This window comes from Mytilus trossulus, chromosome 1 (genome assembly GCF_036588685.1).
Source record: "Mytilus trossulus isolate FHL-02 chromosome 1, PNRI_Mtr1.1.1.hap1, whole genome shotgun sequence".
NCBI classification, from domain to species: Eukaryota; Metazoa; Mollusca; class Bivalvia; order Mytilida; family Mytilidae; genus Mytilus; species Mytilus trossulus.
The window spans coordinates 88,086,105-88,101,330 of NC_086373.1; the positions used below are offsets into that span (position 1 = coordinate 88,086,105).

Sequence of the window (15,226 nt, forward strand, 5' to 3'; positions counted from 1 at the left end):
GTATAGCACAATCCTCTTGTTATATAATAATGTAAGCTTGAACGAGCCATACCTACATAAGAATACATCAACTTCATTCATACAAGCTGCCCCATCAAGTTAAACAATGGTTACCTTTAGCCTTTAAAAATGCAAAATAAAACTGGTTCCCAGCCAATTTGCCAATTCATTTCTTGTTAATTACGGTATGATACACGGTTACTACTCAAGTCTTGTAACAGGATTTATTTCCACCCCAGGGCCTTGTCCAATTAGCCAAACTCCATAGCTATTGATGTATATAGATGCATATGATTTTGTATCTGAATATTTGGTTTCAATTTAAACTAAGAATAAATTGCTTGTCATGGGCATGGATACAATATTATAAATGTTACCTCTTTGTCCAATTGTGTGTACAACAGAAGCAGTTAGAGAAGACAACTGACTAGCATAGATTGGACATTTGATTGCACTATGTGTGCAGTCTTTACTCCAAAACTACTTATAAGTTATGAAGAAAGGCTGGAATTACTACTTCCAATGTTCTATGATTGAAAAATAGTTTTCTAAAAGGTAAGTTTTGAAGGTGCATGATGAGTAGTAACCCTTTAAACATTCATCATCCAGATAATTCATCTTGTATAAAAAGTAATTATAATGAAATATTGATGGAATTGGAAGTAAAAAAGAAATAGAAGATTCACATGAAACAGAAACAAAGTCTTTGAGGTCAGACAAGGAATACATGTAGCAAATGGAGAGTGTCACAGATTTTTATCAAAATGTGCATACAACTTTTTGTCTAGTTAAACTTTAATTAAACTTAAAATTAAAAACAATAATGAATTTATCTATAATTTTCTGAAATATTAATGATTGAACTCTTTCAACAAGGGAAAGATTTTATATAGAAAGCAAAACAAGTTTACCAAAAATGTTCTTAAAATCAGGTCATATGTAAATAATTCAGAAGGTAAAACCATAGAAGAGGGGTTTGTTGCAAAATATTCTATATACAATGAACATTCTGTATGGTTGCTTAGATTGTCACATATTTGAGGGCTTTTCTTTATTTCCTTACTCTTTTGTTTTGTATGTCATTTTCTCTATCTTTTGATTTTGCTCTTTCTTCTATATTCTGCTGGGAAGAATCCCAGACTGCATGCCTGCACCAATGTTGGTTAAACTAGAGATTTGTTATATGTTTTTAATATATTTGTTTCATCTCATTTCTGAAGTGTACAGCATCCAACAAGAGAAACATATAGTTTGTATAAAAAGCTCTCAAAAGACAAAATATGGAACTAAAAAACAATTACTTGTGTCAACCTATATTTGTTCCACCTAACAGAAGTAATTCCAATGGAAACTTTGTTATAAAAAAATGTCATAATACCTGTACCTGTTGTAACAAATATTCTATACTATTTATTCCGTAAGGAACATATATAACTAATGTAATGTTTATTCCTGTGGAAATCATATTCCAGAATAATTTAGTTTTGAATGTAACACATCTTCTGATTGGCTGAATTTATTTTGTTATCAGCCCATAGACAAAATTAAGTCATGTGACGTCATCAACGTTTATTCATGGTTTTCTAAGGTTTAAAACAGAATTTAGAATTAAATTACAAGAAATGACTGTAATATTTTTTTGTCTATTCGAAATAACATAAAAAATGTGGTGCACACTGTTCAATAACCCACTACGCACGTTCAGTGTGCACCAATTTTTATGTTATTTCTTCATAGATACAAAAGTCTAGTACAAGATAGATTTGAGAATGAAGATTACCCCATTTGAACCCTCTTAAAACAATCCGAGTTAAAATCGCGCACGTTTCCAGTTACGATTTATCTTTACATATTTTACTCTCTTTCTTTCATTTCCGGTTAATTTTAGACCGCATCAAAATTAATTTGCAGAATGGGGAAGAAAGTAAGCCCTGTCAAAGATTTTATAGCTGGTGGAGTCGGTGGAGTATGTCTCGTTTTCACTGGACAACCACTGGATACCATAAAGGTAGATATGAGCATTAAATAATTAAACAAATACACCTGGCAAGGAAATAACGAAAAAAATCGTCTGCAATAATTGCATGCTTTTACATATCCATGGACATTTGGTCCATGTGTATTTATAGATGACAGGCTTAACAAGTTATGAAAAACATATTTACTCTGTAATAACTTTTGACAAGAATGGAATATCAATAATGATAACAAAGAGAGTATTCTTTAGTTACTCCTTATCAATATCGTTCTGAAAAGTGAACTTTGGACCCAAAAATCAATGACAATGTGCCATCAACATCCATCTAAAATTAAAGCATATTCAGTTTAGGAGTACTTTAAGCTTAGCCTTTGTAAAACATAGATTTTAGTGTCACAAATTGATGATAAAACCTAGTGATATGTAGCAGATATTTGTAACAGTAAAATTAAGTTTTATGAAGTCCAAGCTTAAAATACAATACAGGTTTCTCCATACTAATGCCACACATTAAAGAAAATAGATTGAGTTTGATGCATTTCTGTCAAAAACTTTGGTTTTAGTGAACATCATTCGTGATTAAGTGGCATCATCATTTCCGTTCCAATTTTATGTGAAAGATTGGAAAACTATCATGCTATATTGCATGAATCACTCAGCAAATTGAGTTCAGCACTGCTGTCATTAGAGAATTGAGATTAAGTACCCTACAGTACAAACATTATTTCTGGTTTATCCTTCACAATGACTATCACTGTCTAAGAAGCTTGATTAATAGTGCAGGGATGAAGGAGATCCCCACTAACTGGTAAATGATGTCACTAAGGTGTGCATAATTGATAAGCTTTTTCCAGTGACAGATAAACTCAAAAGTGGTCTATTCTGTTTGATATATATTCTGACTTAAACTACCATAATTTGAATAAAAAAGTCTACAAAACTGTTGCATCATCTTTGGTCATTTGGTATCTAACCATTGTGACATCATGTGTATACTCCAGATGCCAATCATTCACGTATCATTACTATTTATACACTTTTGAATAGTTTCAATACAGACCAAATGAAGATTTGAGGCACACAATCAATGACAATGGGACTTTCTTGTTTATTTTTTTTAGAAATTACATAGCAAAAAAAAATACAGAAATACAAACATGACAAAAGTGTAAAGCAAAATAAATTAAAAAAATATATGTATACCATTTAATACATAAATGAACCTATTTTTCAGGTACGACTTCAAACCATGCCAAGACCAAAACCTGGAGAAGCACCTCTTTATAAAGGCACGATAGACTGTGCTACAATAACTATAAAGAAAGAGGTAGGTGACAAAATTTACAGATTTAAGAAAAATATTTTGAATATTGCTATAGCAAACTCAACAAACAAAAAACATTTAGGAAAAGCTAGAAAAAAAATATATACGTACAACCTTAAAAGAAAAATATCTGAAAACATTGGTCTAATATTAGACCAGCATGACCCATTCAAAGGAATAATACTTTGAACAGTTTAACAGAACTTTGAATATTATGATTGACTCTTTTAAAATAAAATGAATTACTATGAAAACAGTTTTTATATGACCACATGGTCGTATATTGGTATCACGTTGGCGTCATCGTCTGCGTCGTCGCCGTCCGAATACTTTTAGTTTTCGCATTCTAGTTTAAGTAAAAGTGAATAGAAATTTATGAAATTTTAACACAAGGTTTATGACTTCAAAAGGAAGGTTGGGATTGGTTTTGGGAGTTTTGGTCCCAATATTTTAGGAATAAGGGGCTAAAAAGGGCCCAAATAAGCATTTTCTTGGTTTTTGCACTATAACTTTATTTTAAGTAAATAGAAATCTATGAAATTTTGACACAAGATTTATGACCACAAAAGATAGGTTGAGATTGATTTTGGAAGTTTTGGTTCCAACAGTTTAGGAATTAGGGGCCAAAAAAGGGCCCAAATAAGCATTATTCTTTGTTTTTGCACAATAACTTGAGTATAAGTTAATAGAAATCAATGAAATTCAAACACAAGGTTGATGACCACAAATAGGAAGGTTGGGATTGATTTTGGGAGTTGAGGTCCGAACAGGTTAGGTATTAGGGGCCAAAAAGGGGCCCAAATAAGCATTTTTCTTGTTTTTCGCACTATAACTATAGTATTAAAAGTAAATAGAAATCTATGAAATTTAAACACAAGTTTTATGACCATAAAAGGAAGGTTGAGATTGATTTTGGGAGTTTTGGTTCCAACAGTTAAGAAATAAGGGGCCCAAAGGGTCCAAAATAAACTTTGTTTGATTTCATAAAAAAATGAATAATTGGGGTTATTTGATATGCCAAATCTAACTGTGTATGTAGATTCTTAATTTTTGGTTCTGTTTTCAAATTGGTCTACATTAAAGTCCAAAAGGTCTAAAATTAAACTAAGTTTGGTTTTAACAAAAAATTAATCCTTGTGGTTCTTTAATATGCTGAATCTAAATATGAACCTCGCAGTTTTGATTATTGGCCCAGGTTTCAAGTTGGTCCGAATCGGGGTCCAAAATTAAACTTTGTTTGATTTCATCAAAAATTGAATTATTAGGGTTCTTTGATATGTCGGTCTACCTGTGTATGTAGATTCTTAATTTTTATACCCCAGCTTTAAAAAAGGGGGGGGGGGGGGTAACTGTTTTACCTCTGTTTGTCTGTCAGTCAGTCCGTCCATCCCATGAATATTTTTCATTGCATTTTTCTCAGGAACTACAATACAAGGATTTCTGAAATTTGGTTTCAGGGTTTATCTAAGTCACCTATACCGTGTGATGTGTTTTCAGATTGATCACTTGACAACTTCCTATTTACCGAACACTTGTATGATTTTACTCATGATAGCCAAGTTGAAAATTTTCGTCACATTTTTCTCAGGAACTACAATACAAGGATTTCTGAAATTTGGTTTCAGGATTTATATAAGTCAGCTATACTGTGATGCGTTTTCAGATTCATCACTCGACAACTTCCTGTTTACCGAACACTTGCAAATTTTTACACTATTTATATTATCCACTTGCTGCGGGGTATCATCAGTGAGCAGTAGCTCGCAGTTTCACTTGTTAGTCCCGTTTTCAAACTGGTCTACATTAAAGTCCAAAGGGTCCAAAATTAAACTAAGTTTGTTTTTAACAAAAATTTAATTCTTGGGCTTCTTTGATATGCTGAATCTAAACATTTATTAAGATTTTTTATTATGGGCCCAGTTTTCAAGTTGGTCCAAATCAGGATCCAAAATTATTATATTAAGTATTGTGCAATAGCAAGAAATTTTCAATTGCACAGTATTCAGCAATAGCAAGAAATCTTCAATTGCTCAGTATTGTGCAATAGCAAGAAATTTTCAATTGCACAGTATTGCGCAATAGCAAGAAATCTTCAATTGCACAGTATTGAGCAATGGCAAGTATTTTCAATTGCACAGTATTGCGCAATAGCAGAGAATTATCTAATTGCACAATATTGTGCAATAGCAAGAATTTCAATTGGAGTTATCTTTCTTTGTCAAGAATAGGTAGTTGAATCAACTAAAATCATTGGTTTATACAATATACAATGTATATTCACTTTTACTACCAACTGATAAATTAAAACAATCTTTACCATTCAGTGATAACAAGCACTTTTTTACCATTTTAATATTTTATAATGTATTTAAATTAGTAGGTATTGCTAGGGGCCATTAGACATTTGAATTGAGATCAGTTTTAGAATAAGGAAAAGGGGAATGTGAATAAACAATTTTTTTTTGGGGGGGGGGTTCAATTTTTCTCATTTCAGATTTCATAAATAAAAAGTGGATTAATAATCAACAGCATAGTGAATTGCTCAAAGGCAAAACAAAAAAAAATAAGTTCATTAGACCACATTCGTTCTGTGTCAGAAACCTATGCTGTGTCAACTATTTAATCACAATCCAAATTTAGAGTTGAAACCAGCTTGAATGTTGTGTCCATACTTGCCCCAACCGTTCAGGGTTCAACCTCTGCTGTCGTATAAAGCTGCGCCCTGCGGAGCATCTGGTTAAATATATTTATATGCAAGTAACATTATTATACCCCACGCAACGAGTTGCGGAGGGTATAATGTTTTTAACCCGTCCGTCTGTCCGTCCGTCAGTCCTGTTTCTTGTCATTGCAACTCCTCTCAAACGACACAACAGAATTTCACAAAACTTTTTCAGATAATAAGGACATCATATGTAGTTGTGCATAACGACGGGAAATTGCGATTCAATTTTTTTCTAGGAGTTACGCCCCTTTGAACTTATTTACTTTAATGTACTACTGCAACAGTTTGTCATCGCAAATCCTCTCAAACCACACAACAGAATTTCACGAAACCTTTTCAGATAATAAGGACATACTATGTAGTTGTGCATACATGTATCGACGGGAAATTGCGATTCAATTTTTTTTCTAGGAGTTACGCCCCTTTGAACTTATTTACTATAATGTACTACTGCAACAGTTTGTCATCGCAACTCCTCGCAAACCACACAACAGAATTTCACGAAACCTTTTCAGATAATAAGGACATTCTATGTATTTGTGCATAATGACGGGAAATTGCAATTCAATTTTTTTTCTAGGAGCCCTTTGAACTTATTTACATTTATGTACTACTGCAACAGTTTGTTAATCGCAACACCTCTCAAACCACACCACAGAATTTCATGAAACTTTGTAGATAATAGGGACATACTAGGTAGTAGTGCATATTGACAGGAAATTACCCATCATTATTATTTTTAGGAGTTACACCCCTTTGAACTTATTTGCTTCAAAGTACTTCTGCAACAGTTTGTCATCTCAACTCCTCTGAAACCACACAACAGAATTTCATGAAATTTTAATAAGGTCATACTATTTAGATGTGCATATTGGCAGGAAATTATTTTTTCTTATACAATTTTTGTTTTTTACACTTATTTAATTTCTCCAATGACAATGTGGGGACGTGGGGTATGTGAGCGTGCTCACTAAGGTTCTTTAATTATTATTACTTTCAGGGTATCAAAGGTTTATACAAAGGCATGGCAGCTCCATTAGCTGGAGTGTCACCTATGTTTGCTGTTTGTTTCTTAGGTTTTGGTATTGGTAAAAAACTTCAACAAAAGCACCCTACAGATGACCTTACGTAAGATATAAATCATTAATGTCAAAGTATTGCAGCAAATTTAAAAATGTTCAATTTTTTCTAATTATTTAAAGAGTGTAATATAAATATTATAGGATAACATGTTAGTTTACTCAAACTTTGCTGCTTGCAAAAGACAGTTCATATGTGTAAAGCTTAATTATGAGATGTCTCTGACTTTTCTAACAATCTCAGATTTGCAAGATTTACTTTAGAAATTCAAGAAAGAAGAAAAAAATATTCACTTAAGGTTTCGAAAAAATGTTTATAGAATTGATAAATACATGTATTTAATAGAAGATAAAGAATCTGCTTATCAATTTCAAATTTTAGACCGGCCCATACTGGCTATACATGTTATTAATTTTTTTTAAACAATATTGTCAACAAAATAAAATAATATTGGTTAAACAAGATCAATTTACACGTCATTTACTAATTATGTGGCATATCTTTATAATCCCCCCCCCCCAACTTATTTGTTTGTTGCAACAGTAAGCATATGTGTTGGTAAAAACATTTATTAAATTGTAGATATCCACAGTTGTTTAAAGCTGGTATGTTATCAGGGGTATTTACCACAGCTATAATGGCACCTGGTGAAAGAATCAAATGTTTATTACAGGTATGTTTTTTATACATATAACTCATGAAGGAACTTACAGGTAGTCATCAAGTTCATCAACTGTTTACAATTTTATGTTTAGATACAAAACTTCTAAGAGTCTGCAAAAGTTCCATCCCCATCTTTTCATTTCAAATTCATATTGTAAGCTATTTTCTTTAAACTAGTACACATTTTTGTTTAGGAGCCAGTTGATGCCCCCATCAGGTGCAGGATTTTCCCTCTCTGTTGAAGACACAATGGTGGCTTTTAGATGTTTTCTGCTCTTTGGTCAGGTTGTTGTCTCTTTGACAAAATCCCCATTTGCATTCTCAATTATAATGATTTTATAAATATTAAATTCCAATAATGAATACTTTACAGAAGTGTTGGTTATGCATCAAATCTTAGAATCTAGACCCATCTGATAGCAGACTTGATATCATCTTCTTATATTGTTATAAATCACATTTTTTGGCTGGACACAGTCAAGATCCATATAAAAAAACATTTAAAAACATTTACAGTTACCTAGTGTTCTCTAATAATACCATGAATATTTACTAAAGAGAAATTACTTTGAATAAATCTAATACAGAAAACAGTAATGATTTAATCTTTTATAGGTTCATGTATTTCAGTTTCACACAGGAATATTTTACTCTTACAAAGAAAGAGGCATTTTCATTCCATATTATTAAATAACGTCAGCCTTTATAAATGCAATATGTAGTTACTTCATATGTAACAGTGATAGTTAATAACTTTATTATATATTTGTTATTATTATTTCAGGGCTGTATCTATTATATTTCCTGAATATTAATAAAGTATGAAGAACCCTAAACAGAGAGTTGTTATACGAGCCTTAAAACCACCCTGTTATATTGGCGCCCAACAGGAAAAAGTTCCAAGGGGGGGGGGGGGGGGATGGGGGGGGGGGGGGGGATGGGGGGTCTTATTAAATAATGATCCTGGCCTATGTATTTATTTTTGTAATAATATGAAAAATTAGCATACCATACAACCAATTCAAAAATCAAATTTGTAGATTCAAGCAGATTCCCATAAAAAGATGTATAATGGTCCATTGGACTGTGCTAAGAAGCTTTATAAGGAAGGTGGTATCAGAAGTGTTTACAGAGGCACTGGTGCCACATTACTTAGAGGTACAATTATATAATTACATCCATTGCTTTTAATTTTGATAACAGATATAACTTGTTTCACATCTGGTCATTACAAAGACCAATTAGGCCTATAAGGTATTGAAAGATTGCCTTGTAGTTGGTTATATCATGGAAGTAATATTACTTCCATAGTTATATTTAAAAAAAAAAAAGATGACAGAATTTTTTATGCTTTGCCCAAATATAGTTTATAACATAATTTTTTTAAGAAAAATAATATTATTAAAAGTTTAAGTTACCATACATGTTTAATGCTTCAGGTTGTGCAGTGCAAAAAATACATTATTTGATTTTATTCATCACACTCTATTACTGGCGATCATTACTAAATCTTAAAAGAGAATATTTGCATTGATACTACATGTATTATAATTCCCAAGTATTGACTATAGAAGTAAATGTGTTTTATTACAGATGTACCTGCCAGTGGAATGTACTTTATGACTTATGAATGGTTACAACATACACTAACTCCTGCAGGACATGAGTAAGTACTACAAACAAATGGTAAACTATTATCTTTCTAGGTTGTAATATATGCAAATGTCAACACAATGGTAACTTTACTCCAAAAACTTTTTGGGTATATGAATTTTGAAATGTTCATGCCATTTTTCCTAATATTTAGGGCTTTATTGATGGATGGAGATAAGAAAAAGCATTTAATTTTTCCTGCTTTTTTATTTTTATATGACCATTAAACATTTTTGGTTGTATATTGCTATTACATATTTGTCGTCGTCATCATTAGCATCAACCAAGGACAGATGGTTTCCGGATAATAACTTTATTATAAGAAAATTGAAATCAATAAAATTGTAACAAAAGCTTTATAACCACCAAAGGAAGGTTGGGATTTATTTTTGGGGTTATGATTTAAACTGTTTAGGAATTGGGGGCGAAAAAAAGGACCCAAATAAGCATTTTTGTAGTTTCCATGTACATCTCTCTGAATTTATACCACAAGTTTCCATATTACAAAAGGATGGTTAGGATTGACTGGGGTGGGTGGGGGGATATGGTTCAAATCATTTATAAATTAAGGGCAAAAAAAGGGGAAAAACAAGGGTTTTTCTGGTTAAAGGACAATTTTTCAAGTCCATTTTTGTGCTCAATATGCAAATTATACATGAGAAACATGACTGTAAAGAGCCTCAGGTTTGTGGAACATGCATAATTTTCGAAATAAGTATCATAAAGCTGACTTCTAAAAGTATGGAACACCATTGGAGCCAAATAACGGTGATTTGGGTACACCCGTCATCTGACGGGTACCACATGGTTAGAGTTGATATCAATTTTAGCCATGACTATGTATGTTATTTTATATTTTTAAACTTTTATGATGTATTTAAGGGGTTTTTATGGTTGCACACTCCATTAGAAATTTGAATTGAGATACTGACCATATCTTGAGGGAAAGAATGTTTTGGGGAAAAGGGAGAAAGAGGCCTGGGGGGGGGGGGGGGGCAATTTTTTTTATTACAGATTTCAGAAATTAAAAGAAAATTTCTTCAATTAGCTGTTTGGGGGTTAATATTCAACAGCATAGTGTATTGCATAAAAGCAAAAAATGAATATAAATTCAAATCATATAACCAGTTTGAAGTTCTTTGTCTACAGTTATTCTGTGTCAGAAACCTATTATGTGTCAACAATTTGATTATAATCTAAATTCAGACCTGTTTCAAGCGTGAATATTGTGTCCATTGTGGGCAAAACTTTACAGAGTTGGTCGTCTGCGGTATTCTTTTTCTTATGACAGAAATATGTTCAAAATAATTTATTTTAATTTCCAGTCGTACAGAAATGAGTGTTGGTAGAACATTATTTGCTGGTGGTATGGCTGGAATTTTTAACTGGGCTGTAGCGCTTCCTCAGGATGTTTTAAAATCAAGATACCAAACAGGTATGAAATAAAATTATGTAAATTAGAATAAACACAAATATGGAGTTATTAAGAAGAATCTGGAATTTGTATGTGAAACAAAGGTATTGAGCCAGCCAGACATGGTTTTAAGCATACTTGTTAAAAATGGCCAATGTTAGCTTTTCACAATACATGACAACTGAAGTTAGTTGTTGTACATAAACTATTACAAGAAGCATTCCTCTGAATCTATCTAGCAAATTGCAACAAAACTTGGCCACAATCACCCTTAAAATATTTAGTGTAAAATTGTGTCTGGTGAAAAAGGCCACCATGACTTAACATATAACAAAGATGTACACAGCAAAGTTTGTCCAATATCCTGTCAGAAAATTTGGTAGTGGCAAAATTTTCAGAATGTCAAGAACTGCCTGTTATCCATTTTTATCAAACTGTCAGTTAACTTTTAGAAATCATAGTCCTTCAATGGAAATTTTAGAAATTATGTCAATAATAATATTTGACTACCAAATACTATTCTATAGATCATATTTTTAAAGTTGTTTAGAAAAAAAATCCTAATAAATTCAAAGCTTAGCATAGATATTGAAGTACTGAAAATGAAATAGGTGCAGTTTTTGAAATGCATTTTAGTTTTGTTTATGGATATTATTGCCCAGATATGATACATGTAAAGGATACTGGTACATCTGATTTACAATTCAAAGTTTACTTAAAAATTATCATTTATAGTACATGTATATGCATATTGTGTGAAATTTACATTATGTATTTTTTTCAGCTCCTCATGGTAAATATCCAAATGGGATTAGGGATGTATTTAAACAGCTGATGAAAGAAGAAGGATTTTTATCTCTGTATCGTGGTGCAGCACCAGTTTTTCTCAGAGCTTTTCCAGCAAATGCTGTAAGTTGAACAACGCATGACAGATTTCTTTTTAATTCTTCTGAAAGAAAGTTAAATCTTAAATTAAAAAAACCCAGAGTTTTTAATCCCTAAAAGTATTTAGTCTCCCCTTTCACAAAATATTTGATTTTTAACTGGATTTTTGTGACAAAAATGTCGATTATTGATTTGGGGATGCTCGGCGGGCGGGTGGCCAGGTGGGCGGTCAGGCAGGCGGGCGGGCGGCAATCAAATGTTGTCCGTGCATTAACTCATGAACCGTTCAACCAAAGCTTTTAAAATTTTAATATGTTGTTACTTACAACTAAATGAAGGTGGTCAAGTTCAATAATGGCGATTTTGACTTTTACCGTTCAGGAGTTATGGTTCTTGAAAGATTGAAAAATGGAGTTTCCAGTCGTGTCCGTGCATTTACACATGAACTGTTCTACCAAAGCTTCCCAAATTTTAATATGTTGTTACTGGTGACAAAATGGAGGTCAAGTTCAATAATGACGATTTTGACTTTTACCGTTCAGGAGTTATGGTTCTTGAAAGATTGAAAAATGGTGTTTCCAGTCGTGTCCGTGCATTTTCTCATGAACCATTCAACCAAAGCTTTTCAAATTCTAATATATTGTTACTGATGACAAAATAGAGGTCAAGATGAATAATGATGATTTTGACCTTTACCGTTCACTTCAGTAGTTATGGTTCTTGAAAGATCGTAAAATGGTGTTTCCAGTCGTGTCCGTGCATTTACGCATGAACTGTTCTAACAAAGCTTCCCAAATTTTAATATGTTGTTACTGATGACTAAATGGAGGTCAAGTTTAATAATGACGATTTTGACTTTGTAATTTGACTTTGTAATGATTGTCATGTTTGTCTTGGTAACAATCCAATATTTGGATTTTACACAAATAAAATGATTTGATTTGATTTGATTTGATTTGAACCATTCAACCAAACCTTTTCAAATTTTAATATGTTGTTACTGATGACAAAATAGAGGTCAAGATCAATAATGACAATTTTGACTTTTACCGTTCAGGAGTTATGGTTCTTGAAAGATTGTAAAATGGTAGTGTCCGTTCATTTTCTCATGAACCATTCAACCAAACCTTTTCAAATTTTAATATGTTGTTATTGATGACAAAATAGAGGTCAAGTTCAATAATGACGATTTTGAATTTTACCGTACAGGAGTTATGGTTCTTGAAAGATTGAAAATGGTATTTCCATTCACGTTGTTGCATTTACTCACGAACCATTCAATCTAAGCTTTTCAAATTTTAATATGTTGATACTTATGACAAAATGGAGGTCAAATTTGATATTGACGATTTTCACTTTCACTAATCATCAGAAATGGTTCTTGTGATATTGCCAGGACACAAATAAATGTTAATAAATCCGGTTTGCTGTCGTTGTGACAGCCTCTTGTTTTAGCATTTTTTAACTTTTAAAAATGACAACCAATTAAATAATTGTTTTAAGCTGACAAAAGGCTTAAAAGTACATTAAATGATGCTTAATAGTTAGTAGATACATTTGTCTTTTAAAGAAAACTGCCATTTAACAATGGTAATGATACTATGTAGACAAACTTGTCGGTTTTAAAGAGCTAAATTGACAGCCTGTCATCCTTACAATGGCTTCCATTAAAAAAAAATGGCATAAAAGGGAGATAATTTTGAGAAAGAAGAATCCTAAGTGAACTGAGGATTTTCATGCATAAAGTTACATGTACAAATATTGTATTACATTTAAGCTACATCTTTAATAACTTGTTTTGTTTTCCCTTTTTCTTTTGCAGGCGTGTTTCTTTGGATATGAGTTGACAATGAAGTTCTTGTACTGGTTGCAACCTGGAGTTTGATGATAATATTGTTATAGGATGTACTAGTTATCACCAGGAGCTGGATAATAATATTAAAATAAGATGTGCCTGTAGTAATTTATTTCTCAGAAACACTAATTTTGTTGTGAGATGAAAATCAAAGCTCATTTATACTTTTATAAAGAGTATATTTTGAGTTTGTATAAACATGATTCCAATCCAATTATCTGTTTACAATTATACTTATTTATATTAAATGATTATGAATGTTGAAATGAAGTACTAATATTTTAAAATGTAGCACCATTCAGAAAACAAGTGGGAGGATGAATTATGAATTCCTTTTTTCTACCATTAAAATTGCAATTGTTATCCCATCAGCAAGTTGTTTCTACAAAAATTAAATTTTAAATTTCATAAAAATAAGTATGCAAATTGTAAACTCTAAAAATATTAAAAGATTGCCTTGGTGTTGGTGATAGTTAAAAAAAAGTATTTATGAAAAAAGAGTGAATACCATGCATGCTAAATTATTTAATTTAACACTATAATTTTAAAAGGAGGGGATGGTGTTGCCTTTATAAGACCCATCTTATTCTAGTATGTCTATAAACTATAGAAACACATTTTGTTATTAATGTTGATGTGTCTATTTACACAGCAAGTATCACAAATATTTTTTTTTACAAAAATAAATATATACATGTATTTTAAAAGTTGTTTTTCCTTGAATTATATATTTCATTAGTTCATTACTTACTTTCTAAATGTAATAGTGTAAGAAAATAAGGTTTCATTTTACAGAAAATTGGACATCTTTATTTTAATGCTCATATTTTATTGACATTTGCTTTTGAATTTCTTCCAATCTAACATATATTCAGCATTCAAGTTGGATACTTGAAAGGAAAAGAACTAGAGGCTCTCAAGAGCCTGTGTCGCTCACCTGATTCTACTTGGGATTTTGAAATAATATTAAAAAAAGTTAAAAATTGTAACAGATACTTATATTAATGATGTTTTAGGCCAAATTTGGTTTAATATTGTTATGTTTGGTTTCATTTCATTCAGTAGTTCTCTTTAAGAAGACATTTGTGTGTATTTCCCATAGGGTCTCATGTTAAACGAAGTGGCCGACTGGCAGCCATCTTGGATAATGGATCGGCTACAAAGTAACATCTCATGGTTAGTACCTCATAAGGAACATTCATTATGCATTTGATTTCTTTCGATTCAGTGGTTCTTCAAAAGAAGACATTTGCATGTTAAACAGAGTCCCCCACTGGCGGCCATCTTGGATAAAGGATCGGCTACAAAGAAACAAAACTTGGTCAGCACCTCATAAGCAACATTCATGCCATGTTTGGTTTCATTCCATTCAGTGGTTCTATAAAAGAAGACATTTGTATGTATTTTCCATCGGGTACTATGTTAAACTAAGTTACTTGCTGGTGGCCATCTTGGATGATGGATCTGCTACAAAGTAACAACACTTGGTCAACATCTCATAAGAAGCATTCATGCTATTTTTGGTTTCATTCCATTCAGTGCTTCTCTAAAAGAAGACATTTGTATGTATTTCCATTAGGGTCCTATGTTAAACTAAGTCCCCCCGCTGGCGGCTATTTTGGATGATGGATCAGCTACAAAGTAACAAC

The 15,226-nt window shown here is 31.9% G+C and overlaps 1 protein-coding gene across 1 annotated transcript; it reads left to right on the forward strand.

The window, feature by feature from the left end:
• The first annotated feature begins 1,865 nt into the window (after window positions 1-1,865).
• On the forward strand, window positions 1,866-14,276 carry LOC134688461 (mitochondrial carnitine/acylcarnitine carrier protein-like). The gene is made up of 9 exons (XM_063549199.1): window positions 1,866-2,008; window positions 3,213-3,305; window positions 7,028-7,155; window positions 7,690-7,780; window positions 8,811-8,928; window positions 9,364-9,436; window positions 10,749-10,858; window positions 11,622-11,746; window positions 13,545-14,276. Exons 1-9 carry the CDS (start codon window positions 1,913-1,915, stop codon window positions 13,605-13,607), a joined length of 897 nt encoding a protein of 298 aa, XP_063405269.1. The 5' UTR covers window positions 1,866-1,912; the 3' UTR covers window positions 13,608-14,276.
• Window positions 14,277-15,226: the final 950 nt, after the last annotated feature.